This window comes from Heterodontus francisci, chromosome 34 (assembly GCF_036365525.1).
Source record: "Heterodontus francisci isolate sHetFra1 chromosome 34, sHetFra1.hap1, whole genome shotgun sequence".
Taxonomy (NCBI): Eukaryota; Metazoa; Chordata; class Chondrichthyes; order Heterodontiformes; family Heterodontidae; genus Heterodontus; species Heterodontus francisci.
In genome coordinates this window covers 26,949,517-26,972,506 of record NC_090404.1, presented here as the reverse complement: position 1 = coordinate 26,972,506, position 22,990 = coordinate 26,949,517, and the positions used below count along the sequence as shown (strand labels likewise).

General features: G+C 44.7%; 1 protein-coding gene across 1 annotated transcript; it reads left to right on the top strand.

Moving 5' to 3' along the window:
- The first annotated feature begins 8,689 nt into the window (after positions 1–8,689).
- LOC137349267 (zinc finger protein ZFP2-like) lies at positions 8,690–22,653 on the top strand. The gene is made up of 2 exons (XM_068014792.1): positions 8,690–8,740; positions 10,955–22,653. The coding sequence occupies exon 2, from the start codon at positions 10,990–10,992 to the stop codon at positions 12,031–12,033; it is 1,044 nt and encodes a 347-aa protein (XP_067870893.1). The 5' UTR covers positions 8,690–8,740; positions 10,955–10,989; the 3' UTR covers positions 12,034–22,653.
- The last annotated feature ends 337 nt before the right edge of the window (positions 22,654–22,990 follow it).

Sequence of the window (22,990 nt, the reverse complement as noted above, 5' to 3'; positions counted from 1 at the left end):
CCCATCTGATTTTTATGTTCGATAGATTAAAATTCCCCATGATTTTCGCCGTACGTTTTGACAAGCACCCATTATTTCTGCATCTATACCCCATCCTGCCGTGTGGTTACTGATAGGGGGCCTGTACATGACTCCCACAAGTGACTTCTTGCCTTTATCATTTCTCATCTCGACCCAAACCGGGTCTACATCCTGGTTTCCTGAACTTAGGCCATCCCTCTCTATTGTGCTAATACCATCATTAATTAACAGAGCCAACCCTCCATCTTTTCCTAGCTTCCTGTCCTTCTAAAATATCACGTAACCTTCAATATTCAGGTCACAATCTGCCATCCTGCAGCTATGTTTCTGCAATGGCTATCACATCGTACTCATTTATTTCTATTTTCACTAGGAGTTCATCTGTTTTATTTCAAATGCTACGTGCATTCAGGTACAGAGCCTTTAGTTTTGTCCTTTTATTATTTTTGTAACCTCTAGCCTTGTCTGCAGATTTACTCAAAGATTTGTACTCACTGTCCCTTCCTGTCATTGTCTGTTTATCTTTTCCCGTATTAATACTTTTCTCTCTTGAACTGTCTCTACTCTTTTATTTACCACATCTTTCCAAATTTGATCCATTGCCCCCACTATTTTGTTTAAAACACTTTCTACTTCCCTAGTTGTGCAGCTTACTAGAACACTGGTCGCAGCATGTAGACCATACCAACGCAATAGCCCCCACTTTCCACAGTGCTGGTGCCAGTGCCCCACGAACAAGAATCTGCTTACAGCACACTAGTCTTTGTCCCATCATTCATTTCTCCAATTTGCAAGTGGTTCAGGTAATAATCCAGAGTTCATTGCCCTTGAAGTTCTGCTTCTTAATTTGGTGCCCAGTTCCTCATAGTGACTATGCAGAACCTCTTTCCTCGTTCTGCCTTTGTCGTTGGTACCACGACGACTGCATCCTCATTTTTCCACTTCAAGTTCTTCTCCAGACCTGAGCAGATGTCCCGAACCATGGCACTGGGCAGGCAACACAGTCTTCTGGACTCTCGCACTTTGCTGCAGAGAACAGTGCCAATTCCCCCCCTTACTGTTCTGTCCCCTACTGCCACTACTTTCTTTTTTAGCTCTCCCGACTTGAATGGCTTCCTATACCAGGGTGCCATGGTCAGTCTGCTCATCCACACTGCAGCCTTCGCTCTTGTCCATACTGCAAGAACATCTAACTTGTTGCTCAATTGCAAGTACTGAGGCTCCTGCACTCCCACTTTATCATTGATGAGAAACTTAATGGGACCAGCCATACATATCCTGGCAGTAGTCTGGAGCGTGGTGGAATACTTTGCACTTGCCCGGATGAATTCAACTCCAAGAACCCTTAAGGAGATTGTTACTATCCAGTCCCACGGGCAAGTGAGCATAGGAATATGAGAACTGAGCGATTGAGCACGTGGCTGGAGAACAGGTGTAGGAGGGAGGGCATGAGATTTCGGAGGCATTGGAACCAGTTCTGGGGCAGGTGGGACCTGTACAAGATGGAGAGGTTGATTCTTAACAGGACTGGGACTAATATCCTCACAGGGAGATTTGCTAGTGTTGTTGAGGAGGGTTTAAACTAGATTGGCAGGGGAATGGGAACCTGAGAGGGAGCTCAGAGTGGAGGGAAACAAAACTGGTAATTTGTCAGGGGTGTGGGAACCAGGAGGAAATACCAGAGAGGAATACCAAGGTGCACAGAAAACTGGGGGAGATAGATAGCACTAGAGTAGGGAACAGTAAGTTATTAGGTGGGGTCAGAGCAAGGGAGAAAGTAATAAAGTCTGAATCAGGGTTAATGTGCATGTATGCAAATGCAGGGAGCATGGTTAATAAGACTGGTGAGGGACAGGCGCAGATTGCCATGTGGAAATATGATGTTGTGGCTATAACAGAGACCGGGCTCAAAGAAGGGCAGGACGGGGTGTTAAATATTCCTGGATACAAGGTGTTCAGGAAAGATTGGAAAGGGAAAAGAAGGGTAGGGTTGGCAGTATTGATTAAGGAGAATATTGCACTGTTGGAGAAAAAGGGTGTTCCATAGGGGTCGAGGACAGAACCAATTTGGCTAGAGCTAAGGAATAAAAAAAAGGTGCAATTACATTGCTTGGTATCGTCTTTAGGCCATCAGCCAGTGAGAAGAACGTGGACAAACAAATTTCCAAGAAAATTGCAGAGAGATGCAAAAATTATAGGGTAGTTATAATGGGGGATTTTTAATTATCCAAACATGGACTGGGATAGTAGTAGTGTAAAGGGCAGTGAGGGGTAAGAGTTCATAAAATGTGTTCAGGAAAACATTCTACAACAGGATATTGCTCGTCCTATGAGAAAGGAGGCACTGCTAGACCTGGTTCTTGGGAATGAGGTGGCCAAGTGGATCAATTATCAGTAGGAAAGCATTAGGGGAGAGTGATCATTGTATCATAAGATTTAGGCTGACTATGGAAAAGGGAAAAGAGCAATACGGAGTAAGAATAATTAACTGGAGGAAAGCCAACTTCAATGGGGCAAGAATGGAGCTGCGAGACTAAATTGGATTCAATAGTTGGCAGGAAAACCAGTAGATGAATAATGGGCTACCTTCAAAGAAGAGATAGTTCGGGCACAGTCAACATATATTCCCTCGAAGGAGAAAGATAGGGCAAATAAATCCAAAGCACGCTGGATGGCAAAAGAGGGAGAGATTAAAATAAAGAAGAAAAAGTGTGCTTATCACAGATTCCCAGGTAGAAAATACTATTAAGAATCAGGCTGAAAATAATGTCCAGAGGTGAAGTGAAAAAGCAAATAAGAGAAGCAAAGAGAGAGCATTAAAAGAGACTGGCAGCTAACATTAAAGGCAATCCCAAAGTTTTTGATAGACGTATAAACAATAAAAGGATGGCAAAAGGAAGTGTGGGGCCCATTAGAGACCATTAAGGTCATATGGAATAGAGGGCGTAGCTGAGGTATTAAATGAATACTTTGCATCTGTCTTTACCAAGGAAGAAGATGCAACCCAGACAATGGTTAAAGAGCAGATAACTCAGACACTAGAAGGGCTAAAAATTGATAAAGAGGGCGTATTAGATAGGCTGTCTGTACTTGAAGTGGATAAAACACCAGGACCAGATAAGATGCATCCAAAGATACTGATGGAAGTGAGGGTGGGAATCGCAGAGGCACTGGCCATAATTTTTCAGTCTTCCTTAGACTCTGGGATGGTGCCAGAGGACTGGAGAATTGCAAATGTCACACCCTTGTTCAAAAACGGGTGTAAAGATAAGCCCAACAGCTTCAGGGCAGTCAGATTAACGTTGGTGGTGGGGAAACTCCTGGAAAGAATAATTTGGGACAAAATTAATGGACAAATGTGGGTTAATTAAGGAAAATCAGCACGAATTTCTTAAGGGAAAAGCAGGTTTAACTAAGCAAACTTTGTTCAGTTTGCTTACCCACTGTTTTTTTCAGGTTGTTTTTCTTCAGGTTTGCACTTGCTGATGTTCAATATTCAGTATATTCACACCTAATCTGTACTAATGCTTTGTCTTTCAACACACCATTAACATATTGTTTGCCTTTGCTCCGTGACCTTTTGGTCAGCTATGTGGCCTGGTCCAATCTGCACCTTCTCCTTTGTTATCTCTTGCCCAACCCCCACCTCACTTGTTTATAATTTGTGACTTTTCTAATATTTGTCAGTTCCGAAGAAGGGTCACTGACCCGAAACGTTAACTCTGCTTCTCTTTCCACAGATGCTGCCAGACCTGCTGAGTGAATCCAGCATTTCTTGTTTTTGTTTCAGATTTCCAGCATCCGCAGTATTTTGCTTTTATTTTAGTGTTTAATTCACTGCCACTTCTCTTCCAGGAATGCCTACCTTGAAGAAGTTCTGCTCTTCTCTCCGACGGGATTTTCGTTTGTCTCTTTTACCTTGTTCACCTTCATTGCTTTCTATTTCCCTCCTGGTGTTTGATAAGGTATCTACCAAAACTCGTTTTCACAGCCACATCTCCTTCCTCAGTGACTGTCTCCGGCTCCGACTGATTCCACGTGGATTCCAACTGCAGTTTCACCCATCATGCTTTGAAACCACCCAGGATCACAGGTATCTCCGAGAAATGCAACGTTCCTCGGACTGCTACTCTCGCCGCATCCTGAGATCCACACTCAGTGCTATGCGCTGCCATATGCACACACTGGACCTCTCTCTCCAGCAGCACCGTCTCACCTTATCTCAAATCTGTTCTACTCCGCAGTTTCATCTCATCTTACGTCTCATCCGACGCATTAACAAAAAACTTTTTTTCGTCCTTTCAGGTGTTAAGGAACGCAAGCTCCAGCAGCTGATGGGGACTAATACCCCTCCAGATCCTTCTTCCCCTTCACTTCCCTCTGACCCCACCCCTTCTGATCTGACCCCTTGCCGTGTATTCACTATACCCTCTGACCTCCCCCTCTCTGATGCTGAGCGTTCTGTACTCAGCAAAGGTCTCAGTTTTATCCCCTTACGCCCCCACCTCAATGAATTTCGCGCTCGGCATGACGTTGAGCTCTTCTTCCGTCGCCTCCGCCTCCGGGCTCACTTCTTCGACCAGGAGTCCTCCCCCCGACCAGCAGACCCATTCACCCGCCTCCAGCATTCTCCCTCTACCTGGACCCCTCACCCTGGCCTCTTACCCGCTCTTGATCTCTTCATTGAAAACTGTCGGCGAGACATTGGTCGTCTCAATTTCTCTGCCCCCCTCACTCACTCTAACCTGTCCCCCTCTGAACTTGAGGCACTCCGTTCTCTCAGGTCTAACCCCGACATGGTCATCAAACCTGCAGACAAGGGTGGTGCTGTTGTTGTATGGCATACCGACCTCTACCTTGTAGAAGCTCAACGCCAACTCACAGACACCTCTTCCTACCTCCCTCTGGACCATGACCCCACCACCGAACATCAAGCCACCGTCCAAAGGACTGTCACTGACCTCATCTCCTCTGGAGATCTTCCCTCTACAGCTTCCAACCTCACAGTCCCGCAACCCCGGACAGCCCGCTTCTACCTCCTTCCCAAAATCCACAAACGGGACTGTCCCGGCAGACCCATTGTGTCAGCCTGCTCCTGCCCAACTGAACTTATTTCTTCCTATCCAGACTCTATCTTTTCTCCGCTGGTCCAGTCTCTTCCCACCTACATCCGTGACTCTTCTGACGCCCTACGTCATTTTGACAATTTCCAGTTTCCTAGTCCCAACCGCCTCCTCTTCACTATGGACGTCCAATCGCTCGACACCTCCATCCCCCACCAGGATGGTTTGAGGGCTCTCTGCTTCTTCCTGGAACAGAGGCCCAACCAGTCCCCATCCACCACCACCCTCCTCCGCCTGGCTGAACTTGTTCTCACATTGAACAACTTCTCCTTCAACTCCATGCATTTGCTTCAAGTAAAAGGTGTCGCTATGGGTACCCGCATGGGTCCTAGTTATGCCTGTCTTTTTGTGGGATATGTCGAGCATTCTTTGTTCCAGTCCTACTCAGGCCCCCTCCCCCAACTCTTTTTCCGGTACATTGATGACTGTATCGGTGCCGTTTCCTGCTCCCGCCCCGAACTGGAAAACTTTATCAACTTTGCTTCCAATTTCCACCCTTCTCTCACCTTTACATGGTCCATCTCTGACACTTCCCTTCCCTTCCTCGACTTCTCTGTCTCCATCTCTGGGGATAGGTTGTCTACCAATATCCATTATAAGCCCACTGACTCCCACAGCTACCTCGACTACACTTCTTCACACCCTACCTCCTGTAAGGACTCCATTCCATTCTCCCAGTTTCTCCGTCTCCGACGCATCTGCTCTGATGATGCTACCTTCCATGACGGTGCTTCTGATATGACCTCCTTTTTCCTCAACCGAGGATTTCCCCCCACTGTGGTTGACAGGGCCTTCAACCGTGTCCGACCCATTCCCCGCACCTCTACCCTCACCCCTTCCCTTCCCTCCCAGAACCGTGACAGGGTTCCCGTTGTCCTCACTTTTCATCCCACCAGCCTCCATATGCAAAGGATCATCCTCCGCCATTTTCGCCACCTCCAGCGTGATGCCACTACCAGTCGCATCTTCCCCTCCCTTCCCCTGTCAGCATTCCGAAGGGATCGTTCCCTCCGCGACACCCTGGTCCACTCCTCCATTACCCCCACCACCTCGTCCCTGTCCCAGGGCACCTTCCCTTGCAATCGCAGGAGGTGTAATACCTGCCCATTTACCTCCTCTCTCCTCACTATCCCAGGCCCCAAACACTCCTTTCAGGTGAAGCAGCGATTTACTTGTACTTCTTTCAATGTAGTATACTGTATTCGCTGCTCACAGTGTGGTCTCCTCTACATTGGGGAGACCAAGCGCAGACTGGGTGACCGCTTTGCGGAACATCTCCGCTCAGTCCGCAAGCAGGACCCTGAGCTTCCGGTTGCTTGCCATTTCAACACTCCCCCCTGCTCTCATGCTCACATCTCTGTCCTGGGATTGCTGCAGTGTTCCAGTGAACATCAACGCAAGCTCGAGGAACAGCATCTCATCTACCGATTAGGCACACTACAGCCTGCCGGACTGAACATTGAGTTCAATAATTTCAGAGCATGACAGCCCCCCACTTTACTTTCATTTTTAGTCATTTTTAGTTACTTTTTCTCCTTTTTTTTTTTTGCATTCCTTTTTACATTTTTTACAATCTTTTTTTGCATTTATTTCATTTCATCTTAGTTTGTTCAGTTTGCTTACCCACTGTTTTTTTCAGGTTGTTTTTCTTCAGGTTTGCACTTGCTGATGTTCAATATTCAGTATATTCACACCTAATCTGTACTAATGCTTTGTCTTTCAACACACCATTAACATATTGTTTGCCTTTGCTCCGTGACCTTTTGGTCAGCTATGTGGCCTGGTCCAATCTGCACCTTCTCCTTTGTTATCTCTTGCCCAACCCCCACCTCACTTGTTTATAATCTGTGACTTTTCTAATATTTGTCAGTTCCGAAGAAGGGTCACTGACCCGAAATGTTAACTCTGCTTCTCTTTCCACAGATGCTGCCAGACCTGCTGAGTGAATCCAGCATTTCTTGTTTTTGTAGCAGGTTTAACTACTTTGCTGGAGTTTTTTGAGGAGCTAGCAGAGAGGGTTGATGAGGGCAATGCTTTTGGTGTGGTGTACATGGAATTTCAAAAGGCATTTGATACAGTGCCACACAACAGAGTTGTGAGCAAACTTGTAGCTCATGGAATAAAAGGGATGGTTGCAACATGGATACGAAATTAGCTGAGTGACAGGAAACAAAGAGTAGTGGTTAATTGATGTTTTCAGGCTGGAGGAAGGTTTGTAGTGGAGTTCCCCAGGAGTCATGTTGGGACCCTTGCTCTTCCTGATATATATTAATGACCTAGACCTTGGTGTAAAGGGCACAATTTCAAAGTTTTCAGATGATAGGAAACTTGGTAGCATTATGAACTGTGAGGAGGATAGTGTGGAACTCCAAAAGGACACAGACAAGTTGTGGAATGGGTGGATAGGTGGCAGATGAAGTTCAATGCGGAGAAGTGCAAAGTGATTCATTTTGGTAGGAAGAACATGAAGAGACAATATAGAATAAAGGGTACAATTCTAAAGGGGGTGCAGGAGCAGAGGGACCTGGGTGTATATGTGCATAAGTCATTGAAGGTGGCAGGACAGGTTGAGCAGTTAAGAAAGCAAACCGTATCATGGGATTTATTAATAAATAGAGTACAAGAGCAAGGAGATTATGTTGAACTTGTATAAGACACTAGTACAGCCTCAGATGCTTTATTATGCCCAGTTCTGGCCACCACACTTTCGGAAAGACGTGAAGGCATTGGAGAGAGCGCAGGAAAAAAAATCACCAGAATGGTTCCAGGGATGAGGAATTTCAGTTATGAGGGTAGATTGGAGAAGTTAGGAATGTTTTCCTGGGAGAGAAGGCTGAGAAGTGATTTGATAGAGTTATTCAAAATCAAGAGGGGTCTGGACAAGTAGATCGAGAGAAACTGTTCACACTCATGAAAGGATTGAGAATGAGAGGGCACAGATTTAAAGCATTGGGTAAGAGAAGCAAAAGTGGCGTGAGGAAAACTTGCAGCCAGTGGTGAAGGTCTGGAATGCACTGCCTGAGAGTGTGGTGGAGGCAGGTTCAACTGAAATGTTTAAAAGGGAATTAGACAGTTGTATGAAAAGGAAGAACGTGCAGGGTTACAGGTGGGGGTGGGGGAACGGTGGCGAAGCAGACGGCGGAATGAAACGGAATGGCTTGAATTGCTCTTTGAAAAATCCGGTGTGGACACGCTGGGACGAATGGCCTCCTTCTGCACTGGAACAATGCTGCACTTTTCTGAACCCAGCTCCCTCTCACCTTCCAGAACCGCGTTCTCCACTTCAGCCGGGCCGCCGCGCATGCTCAGCTCACACCGCTCGCCCAGCTGATTGACAATTGCTCTAGACCAATAGGAAGAACGGGCGCGTCCAGGAGGACCGTTCGAGCTGTGGGTCCTCCGACGAGTCGGAGCCAGTGAGGGGCGTGGCTTGCGGTAATGAGGGGGCGGGGACGCCGCTTTCCTCCCGTACCGCCCCACTCTTGTTATTGGTCCAGAGCAGCCTTCAATCACCCGGAAAGTGCGACGTGTCAGGTCAGAGGTCATAAACCGAGTGCGCAGGCGCATTGCGAAACTGTTTCGAGTGAGTGATGGCGGTGAGTTGCTTTTACAGTTGGTAAGGGGCGGCGGGGCGGAGGGAGGGAGCGGGCGGCCGGGGAGGCTTCAGAAACAACCGGTGTAGGCCGCAACAGCCCCAATAAGAAGTTGCCGGTCCCGCATTTGCACCGAGCGGGGTGGCAGCTGCGGGGCTTCTCCCGGTGACAGGCCCGGGGTTAACGGCCGCCAGATTTCCAGCTCTTTTGGAGGAATTAAAGATTAATAAAGTGTAACATCAAAGGAGAAAACTTTAAAGGAAACTGAGCTCAGTTATAAAGGGGTCTGGGGGAGGGAGGAAGGAACCATTTGGGACACAGCACAGGGCAGGAGGTCCCCCCTCCCCCACTCCCTGGTTCCAAAAAGACTCCCCTAGGACTGGGCCACACCTGGGCAGGGCTGGCTCAAGGTGCAGGAAGCTGCTAGGCTGAGCTGTGGACTGGGAGGAGTGGGGGGTTTGACTGACAGGCCTGGGGAAGGGGATATAGGGGCAGGTACACACACTGCTCCCCCTTTTCCTCCTGGGGTGTTTTACTGGAGTCGTGTTGCTGAGTGTTTCTAAACTCTGTCTCCCTATCCCGGTAATGTAGGTGGATTGTAGGTTGCTGTGAGTGTTGGACTATATTGCCTCTCCTCATTCTTCCTCCTCCTTCCACTCTGAATTCCAGGCTGCAGGCTCCAGCAGCTTGCTGCGCCTGGAACGTTAACTCTGTTTCTCTCTCCGCATTTGTTGCCCTACCTGCTGAGCATTTCCCACATTTTCTGCTTTTATCACAGATTTCCAGCATCTGCAGTATTTTGCTTTTGTTTTATTACAGGCGCTGCTCACAGAATTGAGTCAAGAAACACAGACGGACCAATTAAAAGCTGGGTTGTATCTGGGTGGGTGTTGGATGCGGAAGTCAGTCCCAAGGTCTTTTTTGTTCCATCAGTTTGATCTGGAGTGGAGATGGAGGAGAAGTTGCTGGGTTTAATCCCGAATACTTTTGAGCCGAGTCAGGCCCAACAATTTCCAATGTGAGACTGACAAGGGAGGGAGATTCCAGGGGAGGTGAGGTTGCTAAAGGGGCACCAACCACTCAATGTTAAAGAGTATTGTTTTAGTAACAAGTATTTCTGTAGAGGCTTTTCATCCGTTTTACAGATACAGATTTTTACTTCCTTCTTGGGATATGGGCATCACTCACCAGACCAGCATATATTGCCAAACCCCAGTTGCCCATTGAGAAAGTGCTGGTGGGCCGCCTTCTTGAACCACTGCAGTCCGTGTGGTGAAGGTGCTCCCACAATGGTGTTATGGAAGGTGTTATTGGATTTTCACCCAGTGATGATGGAACGGTGATATATGTGCAAGTTAACATCAATTTGTATTTATGTAGCACCTTTAATGTAATAAGATATTCCAAGGTGTTTCACAGGAGTGTTATAAAGCAACATTTGACACTGAGCCACATAAGGAGCATTAGGGCAGATGACCAAAAGCTTGATTAAAGACATAGTTTTAATCAGTGTCTGAATCACGGAAGGTGAGGTAGCGAGGCGGAGAGGATTAGGGAGGGATTTCCAAAGATTATGGCCTTGGCAGCTGAAGGCACGGCCACCAGTGGTGGAGCAATGAAAATCAGGGATGTTCAAGAGGCCAGAATTAGATGAACCCTGATCTCTCGGAGGGTTGTAGGGCTGGAGGAGATTATAGAGATCGTGAGGGGTGAGGGAATGGAGGGATTTGAAAGCAAGGATGAGGATTTTAAAATTGAGGTGCTGCTTAACTGGGAGCCTGTGTAGGCCAGTGAGCACAGTGGTGATGGGTGAACAGGACTTGGTTCGAGTAAGGACACAGGCAGCAGAGTTTTCGATGATCTCAAGTTTACGGAGGGTAGAATGTGGGAGGCTGGCCAGGAGTGTGTCAAACTTGTGGATGAGTTGTGAATATATAAAATCCCTCTCCTATCGCTGCCCGACCCACCTCACCGTGACTCTCTTTTTCGCTTTCCTCCCACAGAGGGCAGACTGTTGTGTACGTCCAGACTGGGTGTCAGGTTCCCTTCCCTGAAGGACATTACTGAACCAGTTGGGGTTGTACATCAATCCAGCAGCTTTCATGGTCACTTTTTCCTAGTGCCGACCCCATAAATTACCAGATTCATTCAGCTCCATTTCACAACCTGTCTTTGTGTTTTTGTGGGTTCTCTCACACTCTCTTTTTTCTGTATTAGAAGGGGAGGATTTGCAGCCGTGAAATGCAAAGCAAATGTCAAATCAGGATTTGAAGGAGTGGCCCAATTTATTGGAACCTGAATGTCACTGGATTTTGGACATGAAAGGAAAAAGCATCAATCGCTGTGGGGAGAAACTGTACATGTGTTCTGTGTGTGGACGAGGTTTCAGCCGATCATCTGGCCTGTCGAAACACAAGTGCAGTCACACTGGGAAGAAACCATGTAAATATGAGGACTGTGGAAAGGGACTGAGTTATCCAGTTGAGCTGGAAACTCATCCACGCAGTCACACCCTGGAGAGGCCGTTCACCTGCTCGGAGTGTGGGAAGGGATTCACTCAATCATCTGATCTGCTGAAACACCAGCAAGTTCACACTGGGGAGAAACCTTTTAAATGTTCAGACTGTGGGAACTGCTATAAACGTTCCACGGAGCTGATAATCCATCAACGTGTTCACACTGACGAGAGACCGTTCAGGTGCACTCACTGTGGGGCTGGGTTCAAGCAATCAGGCAACCTCACTGTACACCAGCGCACTCATACTGGGGAGAGGCCGTTCACCTGCTCTGAGTGTGGAAAGAGATTCACTCATCCATCTGCCCTGCTGACACACCAGCGAGTTCACACTGGGGAGAGGCCATTCACCTGTTCCATGTGTGGAAAAGGATTCACTACTTCATCCAATCGTCTGACACACCAGCGGGTTCACACTGGGGAGAGGCCATTCACCTGCTCCATGTGTGGGAAGGGATTCACTCAGTCATCCCACCTGCTGACACACCAGAGAGTTCACACTGGGGAGAGACCTTTTATATGTGGAGACTGTGGGAATTGCTTTAAAAGTTCTGCTGAACTGATGTCCCATCAACGTGTTCACACTGACGAGAGACCGTTCAGGTGTTCTCACTGTGGGACTGGGTTCAAGCGATCATCTGATCTCACTGTACACCAGCGAGTTCACACTGGGGAAAGGCCGTTCACCTGCTCTGTGTGTGGGAAGGGATTCACTCAGTCATCCCATCAACTGACTCATCAGCGAGTTCACACTGGTGAGAGGCAATTCACCTGCTCATAGTCTGGGAAGGGATTTAATACTGCATCCAACCTGCTGTCACACCAGTGAGTTCACAAGTAACTTGAGGATGAGAACTTTCCACCAAATGGCGGATTTCCGACTTTGGGATTTCGGAGACCCACCATTGGCTTCTCCCTTTCCCACCTTTACCAAAAGGCCAGCTGTAAAAGAAAAAAACTGGAACCAGGAAAGCAAATGGGTGGTACTGCATACTCCTTCACACAACTTCAGTGTGCCAGTCTTCTGTAAATGGCCAAAAAGGAGGCGTGTGTATACGTAGAAGAAGGAGTTTCAATTGTTGGGCACTGGCATCAGTACTCAGGGAAGAGGGAGCTATTCTGTTGGGATGGGCTTCAGTGGGATGGGACCAGTGTCCTGGCCAATCGCATAACTAGGGCTGTGGACAGGGCTTTAAACTAACATAGGGTGGGGGCGGGGGGAGGATTTGGTAAAGGGAAATTTAGAAATCCAAAGAGAGAGCTCAGGGCATCGGAGCAGGATAGTGATGTGGGTAAATGCCAACAGAATGGGACAGGCAGGGACAGAGAGTTTAACAAAAATTGTACATTGCCAAATAAGGTCATTGCAGGGAATAGAGGTAAAACAATGTTCCTTTATCTGAATGCACGAAGCATCTGTAGTAAGATAGATGAACTAGTGGCACAAATAGAGGTAAATAATCTAGATCTAATTGCCATGACTGAGACATTGTTAAAAGGAGATCAAGGTTGGGAAATGAATATCACAGGGTACACAATATTTTGGAGAGACAGACAGAATAGCAAAGGAGGAGGGGTAGCCTGATAGTAAAGGATGGCATATGGACATTAATAAGAAGGGATCTGGCCTCAGAAGATCATGAAGTAGAATCAGTTTGGGTGGAAATTAGGAATAGCGGGAGTCAGAAAACACTGGTGGGAGTAGTTTACAGGCCCCTTAACAGTAGTTACATTATTGGACAGAACATTAAACGGGAAATTAGTGGAGCGTGTAAACATAGGAGCAGGAGTAGGCCATTCAGCCCATCAATCCTGCCCTGCCATTCAATATGATCATGGCTAATCATCCACTTTTTCCCACATTATCCCCCTTATGTCATTTGTATTTAGAAAGCTGTCAATCTCTGCTTTAAACATACTCAATGACTGAACTTCCACAGCCCTCTGGGGTAGAGAATTCCAAAGATTCACAATCCTCTGAGTAAAGACATTTCTTTTCTGTCCTAAGTGGCTTCCCCCATATTTTGAAATTGTGTCCCCTGGTTGGAAGAATCTCCAACCAGGGGAAAAATCTTACCTGTCTATTCCTTTCAGTATTTTGTAAGTTTCAATGAGATCACCTCTCATGCTTCGAAACTCTAGAGAGTACAGGCCAAGTTTCCCCAGTCTCTCTTCATAGGACAGTCCCGCCATCCCAGGAACAAGTCTGGTGAATCTTCGTTGCACTCCTCAATGGCAATAATATCCTTTCTAAGGTAAGGGGAACAAAACTGCACAGTACTCCAGGTGCGGACTAACCAAGGTTCTGTACAATTGAAGCAAGACTTCACTACTGCTGTACTCAAATCCTCCTGCAATAAAGGCTAACATACCATTAGCCTTCCTAATTGCTTGCTGCACCTGCAGGTTAGCTTTCAATGACTTATTGACAAGGACGTCCAGGTTCCTTTTTACATCTACACTTTCTAATCCCTTACCATTTAAGAAATACTCTGCACATCTATTCCTCCTAACAAAGCAGATAACCTCACATTTTTCCACATTATATTCCATCTGCCACGTTCTTGCCCACTCACTAAGTCTGTCCAAATCCCCGTGAAGCAGCTTTGCATCTTCTTCACAACACACGTTCCCACCTAGTTTTGTGTCATCCACAAACTTGGAAATACATTTGGTCCCCACATCCAAATCATTGATCGATATTGTGACTAGCTGGGGCCCAAGCACTGATCCCTTTGGTACTCCACTAGTTACAGCCTGCCAACGTGAGAATGACCTGTTTATTCCTACTCTCTGCTTTCTGCCTACTAACCAATCCTTAATCCATGCCAGTATATTACCTCCAATCCCCTGTGCTTTAATTTTGCTAACCAATCTCCTGTGGGGGACTTTATCAAAAGCTGGAAAATAGCGAATGTAGCTCCTTTATTCAAAAAGGGAGGGAAACAAGGTAGGAAACTACAGGCCAGTTAGGTTAACATCTGTCTTAGGGAAAATCTTAGAAACTATTATTAAAGACGTTAGAGCAGGGCACTTAGAAAAATTGAAAGTAATTAGGCAGTGTCAACATGGTTTTGTTAAAGGGAAGTCATGTTTAACCAATTTATTGGAGTTCTTTGAGGGAGTTACAGTTTTCCAGAAGGCATTTGATAAGGTGCCACATCAAAGGTTATTGCAAAAAATAAAGGCTCATGGTGTAGGCGGTAACATATTGGCATGGATAGAAGATTGGCTAGCTAACAAGAAACAGGGGTTAGGAATAAATGGGTCATTTTCTGGTTGGCAAGATGTAATGAGTGGTGTGCCACAAGGATCTGTGCTGAGGCCTCAACATTTTACAATTTATAAAAATGGCTTAGATGAAGAGACCGAAGGTATGGTTGCTAAATTAGCTGATGAGACAAAGATAGGTAGGGAAGTAGGTTGTGAAGAGGACATAAGGAGGCTACAAAGGGATATAGATAGGTTATGTGAGTGAGCAAAAATCTGGTAGATGGAGTATAATGTGGGAAAATGTGAAGTTGTCCACTTTGGCAGGAAGAATAATAAGCATATTATCTAAATGGTGTGAGATTGCAGAGCTCTGTGATGCAGGGATCTGAGTGTCCTAGTGCATGAGTCGCGAAAGGTTAGTATGCGGGTACATCACGTAATTCGGAAAGCTAACAGAATATTATTGTTTATCGTGAGGGGAACTGAATACAAAGGTAGGGAGGTTATGCTTCAGCTACACTTGGCATTGGTGAGACTACATCTGGAGTACTGTGTATTGGTCTCCTTATTTAAAGAAGGAGGTAAATGCGTTGGAAACAGTTCAAAGAAGGTTTACTTGACTAATACCTGGAATAGGTGGGCTATATTATGAGGAAAGATTGGACAGGCTTGTATCCACTGGAATTTAGAAGAGTAAGAGGTGACTTGATTGAAACAGCTAAGATCCTGAGGGGTCTGAAAGGGTGGATGTGGAAAGGATGTTTCCCCTTGTGGGAGAATCTGGAACTAGGGGTCATTGTTTAAAAATAAGGGGTCGCCCATTTAAGACAGAGATGAGGAGAATTTTTTTCTCTCAGAGGGTCGTGAGTCTTTGGAACTCTCTTCCTCAAAAGGCAGTGGAAGCAGAGTCTTTGAATGTGTTTAAGACAGAGATAGATAGATTCTTGACAAGCAAATAGGTGAAAGGTTATCAGGGATAGGTGGAAATGTGGAGAAATCAGTTTACCTGTGAGCTTATTGAAAGGCGGACCAGGCTTGAGGGGCCGAGTGGCCCATTCCTGCTCCTAATTCATATGTACGAATGTGTATAAAATCCAAGTATACCAAGTCCACCGACTCTCCTTCATCAATTATGTTAGTAACATCTTCAAAAAACTCCCAACAGGTTCGTCAAACATGATTTCCCTTCATAAATCCATGTTGACTATGCCCTATCAGATCATTATTATCCATATGTCCATTTATCATATCCTTTAGAATAGATTCTAGTATTTTCCCAATGACTGATGTGAGGCGAACAGGTCTGTAATTCCCTGATTTCTCTCTCCCTTCTTTCTTAAATAGTGGGGTGACATTTGCTACCTTCCAATCTGCAGGAACCGCTCCAGACTCTATGGAGTTTTGGAAGATGATCACTAATGCATCCACTATCTCCATAGCTACCTCTTTCAACACTCTAGGATGTAGAATATCAGGTCCTGGGGACTTATCAACCTTGAGCCCCATTAATTTCTCCAATACAACCTTCTTACTAATATTAATTTCCTTCAATTCCTCATTCCTCCTAATGCCTTGGATCTCTAATTCTGGGAGATTTCTTGTATCTTCCTCAGTGAAGACAGACACAAATTAATCATTTAGCTTCTCTGCCCTTTCTCTATTCCCCATTATAAATTCTCCTGACTCTGCCTGTAATGGACCCAGATTTGTCTTAGCCAAACGTTTCCTTTTTGTGTACCTGAAGAAGCTTTTACAGTCCATTTTTATATTTTTTGCTAGCTTACATTCATATTCTATTCTCTCTCTATCAGTTTCTTGTTTTTCCTTTGCTGTATTCTAAAATCCTCCCAATCCTCAGGTTTGCTACTATTTCTGGATACTTTATAGGCCTTTTCTTTTAATCTTACACAATCCTTAACTTTCTTTGTTAACCACGGTTGACTGCCTTTACTTTCTATGTTTTTGTGCCTTGAAGGAATGTAAAGTTACTGTAAACTAAGACTATCCATTGCCTATGTACTGTCATATCTTTTCATGTATTTTCATCATCCACCTCATCTAATTTGCCCCTCATACCTTCATAATTTCCTTTGTTCAAATTTAACACCCTGGCTTCAGATTGAACTACTTCATTTTCAAACATAATTCAAAATTCTATGATATTATGGTTTTTGATCCCAAAAGGTTCTTTTACAACAAGATTATTAATTAGCCCTTTCTTATTACATAAAACTAAATCTAAAATAGCCTGTATTCTAGTCAGTTCTTCAACATATTGCTCTAGAAAACAATCCCTAACATACTCCAGAAACTCATCCTCCACAGCATTGGTGCTCATTAGGTTTGCCCAGTCTATATGCAGATTGAAATCACCCATGATTACTGTATTACCCATGCCACATGCTTCTCTAATCTCCTGATTAATGCCATGCCCCACACTACCACTACTATTTGGTGGCCTATAAACAACTCCTACCAATGTTTGCTGCCCCTTGCTGTTTCATTGCTCCATGTACACAGATTCCACATTTTGTTCTTCTGATCTGAGATCCTCCCTTACTAATGTACTGATCCGATCCCTTATTATCAGCACAACACCACCTCCCTTTCCTTTTTGCCTGTCCTTCCTAAATGTCAAATATCCTTCAATATTCAGTTCCCAGTCTTGGTCACCCTGTAGCCACATTTCTGTTATGGCAATTAAATCATACCCATTGACCTCTATTGAGGCCTTTAAATAATTGACTTTGTTGCGAATGCTGCCTGCCTTCAGGTGGAGTGCCCTTACCCTTGTCGTCTTGACATTCTGCATTCTAAGCCTAGTTGATGCTTGCATTTATTTTGTCAGCCTTCTGGTGTCATTTGCTACTTTTCTACCTCCTTTTACCAGCTTTACTGCCTTTCAGTTTGAGCTACCCCTCAAGTTCCCATCCCCCTGTTAAACTAGTTTGAACCTTCTCCAACAGCACTAGCAAATCTCTCTGCGAGGATGTTATTTCCAGTCCTGTTAATATGTAGCCCGTCCATCTTGTCCAGGTCCCACCTGCCCCAGAACCGGTCCCAATGCCTCAGAAATCTGATGCTTCCATCCTACACCAATTTTCCCACCACATGTTCTCCTGTTCCTATGCTCACTAACACGTGGCACTGGGAGTAATCCTGAGATTACTGCTTTGGAGGTCCTGCTTTTGAATCTCCTGCCTAACTCCCTAAAATCTGCTTTCAGGACTTCATGCCTCTTCCTACCTTTGTCATTGGTACCAATGTGGACCACGACCTCTGGCTGTTCACCCTCTCACAGAAGGATGTCCTGCAGACGCTCCATGACATCCTTGACCCTGGCACCAGGAAGGCAACATTTCATCCTGGAGTCATGTTTACTGCCGCAGAGCTGCTTGTCTGATCCCCTGACTATCAAATCCCCTATCACTATTGCTCTTCCACTCTTCTTCCTCCCTTCTGTGCATCTGAACCACCCGGTGCCACGGACTTTACTCTGGCTGCACTCTCCTGAGGAACCATCAGTCTCATCAGTATCCAAAATGGAAAACTCATTAGCAAGCAAGATAGACCCAGGGGACTCCTGCACTGCCTTCCTAGTTCTCTTAGACTGCCAGGCGGTCACCCATTTCCTCTGTGCCTGCATGCTCCTAACCTGTGGTGTGACCGCCTCCCTAAACATGCTATCCACGTAGTCCTCTACCTCGCTGATGCACAACAGTAACTCCAGCCGCTACTTGAGTTCCGAAACCCAGAGCTCAAGCTTCTGCAGCCGGTAACACTTCCTGCAGATGTGTTCGCCTAGGACACATGGTATGTCCATGACTTCCCACATACCGCAGGATGTACATTCCACTTGGCCAAGCTGACCTGCCATAACGCAACTTTAAAAACTTTTTATTACAATGAGAAGTAAAATAACTTACCAGTTACTCACCAATCAACTTCTTCCCCTGTACCGAAGAGAGAGGCAGCTACTGGAGGCTGAAAAAAGGTAGAAGAAAGAAAGGGGTCCCTCCCTCATGCACCAAGCTCCCACTTTATACTCTGTCCAGTCAAATGTATTTTCTTCTTCATTTATGTTCCCCTCCTTACCGAACTCCCTCAATTACCAAACTCCCTTAATACTCTGTGCCCTCCAGCAGCACTCAATGCAGGCAAGCAGCACTGAGAGTCCCCTGAATTTATACTCTGAAAAAAATGCCGTGTCAGCTTTGCTAGAGCTCTACTACAGCTCAGAAACTAGTTTAAGCTAGCTACCTACTTAACTAGCTACATCTATTCCCAGAGTGTTAGTATACCCCTGTTTAAAACTGCAAGGAACCTCACTTACCTCTAAATGAAACAGGAATTTCAATTAATTGCTAGATGTAAACAAAACAAAAACTAGTCTTGAGAGATTAACCCTTAAAATTCGCTGTAAAAAGGTAATGTATTAATCTGCATATAGACTGGGACAATCAAATTGGCAACAGTGGTCTAGAAGATGAATGTGTGGAATGGTTTTGTGACAGTTTCTTGGAGCAATATGTTACACAACTGACTAGGGATAAAGCTATCTCAGATCTTGTATTGTGTAATGAAACAGGGTTGATTAGCAAAATATCCACTGGGAAATAGTGATCATAATACCATTGAATTTCATGTTAAGTTTGACAGTGACACATTTCAAACACAAGCAAGAATCTTATACTTAAAGCCAATTATGAAGGTATGAGGGGAGAACTGGCTAAGGTTAATTGGGTATATAGACTGGAAGGTCAATGAACAGTGGGAAATATTTAAAGAAACAATTCAAAGGGTTCAACAAAAGTACGTTCCATTCAAAAACAAAACTTATCAATGACCATCCATGGCTCATTCAGGAAGTTATAGAGAGGATTCGACGAAAAGAAGAGGCTTATGATGTTGCAAAAAATAGTAGCAAGTCTGAGAATTGAGAGTTTTTTTTTAAACCAGTATAGGGCCACCAAAAAGTTGATTAAAAAGGTAAAAATTGAATGAGAGTACACTAGCCGGCAATATAAGAACAGATTTTAAGAGCTTTGATAAGTTCATAAAAAGGAAGAGATTAGCTAAAGTGAGATGTTGGTCCTTTAGAGGCAGAAACAGGAGAAATTATCATGGGGAATGAGCAATATCAGCCGAGAAAACATTGGAGAAACATGAGGGACTAAAATCTGACAAGTCCCTGGGACCAGATGGCCTTCAAAAAGAGATAGCTGCAGAGATAGTGGATACGCTGGCTATGATTTTCCAGAATTGCTTAGATTGAGCAGTGGTCCCATCAGATTAGAAGTTGGCAGATGTTACAGTGCTTTTCAAGAAAAGAGGTAGAGAGAAAACAGGGAACTACAAGCCAGTTAGCCTAACATCAGTCATTGGGAAGATGTTGGAAATTATTCTTAATGAAGTCTTAACAATGCACTTGGAAAAGCATGGTATGATTAGAAAAGTCAGCATGGTTTTACGAAAGGGAAATCCTGTTTGACGTATTTATTAGATTATATTAGGATGCAATGAGTAGAGTAGATAAAGGGGAACCAGTAGATGTAGTATACCTGGATTTCCAAGAGGCATTTGATAAGGTGCCAGATAAATGATTAATGGGCAAGATAAGGGCTCCTGGTGTTGGGGGTAATATATTAGCATAGATAGAGGATTGGCTAACAGACAAGCAGCAGAGAGTGAGCATAAATGAAGCATTTTCAAATTGGCAGGCAGTGAATAGTGGGATACTGCAAGGATCAGTGCTGGACCTCAGCTATTTACATTCAATATTAATGATTTGGATGAAGAGACACAGAGTAATGTATCTAATTTTGCTGATGATATAAAGCTCGGTGGAAAAGTAAGCTGCGGGGAGGATGTAGAGAGGTTGCAAAAGACATATAGACAGTTAAGTGAGTGGACAACAAGATGGCAAATGGAGTATAATGTAGAGAAGTGTGATGTTCACTTTGGTCGTAAAAATAGAAAAGCAGAATATTTTTTAACGGTGTGAAACTGGTAAGTGTTGATGCACAAAGTTAACATTCAGGTGCAGCAGGCTATTAGGAAGGCAAATGGCACGTTGGTCTTTATTGCCAGGGTATTGGAGTACAGGAATAAAGAAGTCTTACAAAAATTGTACAGGGCTTTGGTGAGACCACACCTGGAATACTGTGTGCAGTTTTGGTCTCCGCATTTAAGAAAGGATATACTTGCACTGGAGGCAATGCAGTGAAGATTTACTAAATTGGTCCCTGGGATGAGGGGGTTGTCCTGTGATGAGAGGCTGAGTAAATTGGGCCTATATTCTCTAGAGTTTAGAAGAATGAGAGGCGATCCAATTGAGACATCCAAGATTCTGAAAGGACTGGATAGGTTAGAAGCTGAGAGATTGTTCCTGCTGGTCGGGGAATCTAGAACGTGGCGGCACAGTCTCGGGATCAGGGGCCAATCATTCAAGATTGAAATGAGGAGAAATTACTGCACTTAAAGAGTTGTGATTCTTTGAAATTCTCTACCCCAGATTCATTGCTCCATTGTTGAATACATTTAAGGCTGGGATAGATAGACCTTTGGTCTAACAGGGAATCAAGGGATATGGGGAGCGGGCAGGAAAGTAGAATTGAAGACCAAGATCAGGCATGATCGTGTTGAATGGCAGAGCAGTCTCAATGGGCCATATGGTCTACTTCTGCTCCTATTTCTTGTGTTCACAGACCAATTCCCAATTTTTGTTTTTTCCTTCATGGGATATCTTAGCAGAGATCATCTAAGAGCTGACACAGCTCATTTGACATGGATTAACGTTAATGGTGCAGGATCAGTAGCTGGCAAGTCGTTGGTCTGCAGCAAAAACATTGGTCTGTCAATAGGAATTTGAAACTTGCTTTCATTTGCATAGCAGTGTGTGTCTGAAATAATTTCTGAAAACCCTGCACAAACTGGTTACTGAATGTGAATATCCTGCAGTGAGCATGAACTGTAAAAACTCAATATGTCCTGTGCTTTGCAGCAACTGAAGTGATCTGGAATTTCCACTTATCGGTTTGTTCAGGTGTATGGCTGAATTCCAGTCGTTGTTCATCTCCACTTTCACTGTCAACTGCCCCAGTCACACTGTAAACCTGGAGTCAGTGTGACGCTGTCTTTTACACCATAGTGATGCAAGACGAGGAGTATAACTCTGGCCATCTTTCTTCAATGTGTGGTTTGACATTGATTAAGATTATCTGGAAAAGACTGTCCTGCACCACAAGTGCTGTGTATTGGCTACAGTGTAACTATCCTGTGAGCTCTCTGCAGTCACTATAAATGGTCACAGGGCTTCTGAGGCTGATGGCACAATACTCTGTACGTGTATGAATATGTATATACAGAGTGCTGCCTTTCTCCAAGCCAACACAATAGTTATGATTTTCAGCTCACCTTGCTGTTAAATGCAGCTGTCACTGCACCAATTGATGCAGTAGAACAGGAGCCAGAAGTGTTCATCACTGTTGGGATATACAGCTGTCCATTGGACCTGCTGCATTGTCACAGGGCCATTAACAAACTTTTGAGCCCGATTTGAGGATGATGCAACAGAACCTCAAACCTGTTACTGTGGAACTCGTCATCGGCTGTCCCTCGATTCGAGGATGAGGTCTACTCAAGGTTGCGGGTTTCTGCCATAAGTCATCAGGTAACTGACCCGTAGATCTCTGGGCACATGGGGCAGGACGTCCAAACAGGTAGAAGGACCCGGAGTGCAGGATTTGCTTCCTAGAGATACAACACTAGTCTCATTACTTTTCCACTGTTGCTAGCAAGATCTAGTACAATTTTTACGGTGCATCGTATTTGGACTCTTTGAAGAGGAAAACCACATATTTCCTGAATGCTCAGCAGGTCTGTCAGCATATGTGGAGAGAGAAGCAGAGTTAACGTTTCAGGTCAATGACCCTTCTTCAGAACTGTCAGACATAAGGAATGTAAAAGCTTTTAAGCAAGTAAAGCAGGGGTGGGGCAAGAGATAACAAAAGAGGTGTTGATAGGACAAGGTAACAGAATAACTGACCAGAAGGTTATGGAGATAAGGCAAACAATATGTTAATGGTGTGTTGAAAGACAAAGCATTAGTACAGATAGGGTGTTAATGGACTGAAAACTGAACAGCCACAAGCACGAACATTAAAAAAACACAGTGGGTAGGCACAGTAGAAACAAACTAAAATAAAATACTTTTTTTGTGTGTTTTTCATTTTAGTTTGTTCAGTTTGTTTCTACTGTGCCTACCCACTTTTTTTTTCATCAGTCATGATATTTGAAAACAATCATTCTATCTCTAGAGTCACCACATTTGCTGAAGTTAATAGGATATTTTCCTCTCTTGTGCTTGGAGGTAAATAATTGAAAGAAAAATGGGTTGTGAGTTTCACATGCTCCATGCAGAATTTATATGATATTCCAGTACATTTAAGTTAATGGACAGTAAATTGGACAGTCTGTATAACTGGTATACAATCCTCCCTACCTGGTTTTACTTTCTGCTTCAT

Bases quoted from the DNA above. Each gene is read 5' to 3' on its own strand.
- LOC137349267 (XM_068014792.1), top strand. From the start codon at position 10,990: ATGTCAAATCAGGATTTGAAGGAGTGGCCCAATTTATTGGAACCTGAA.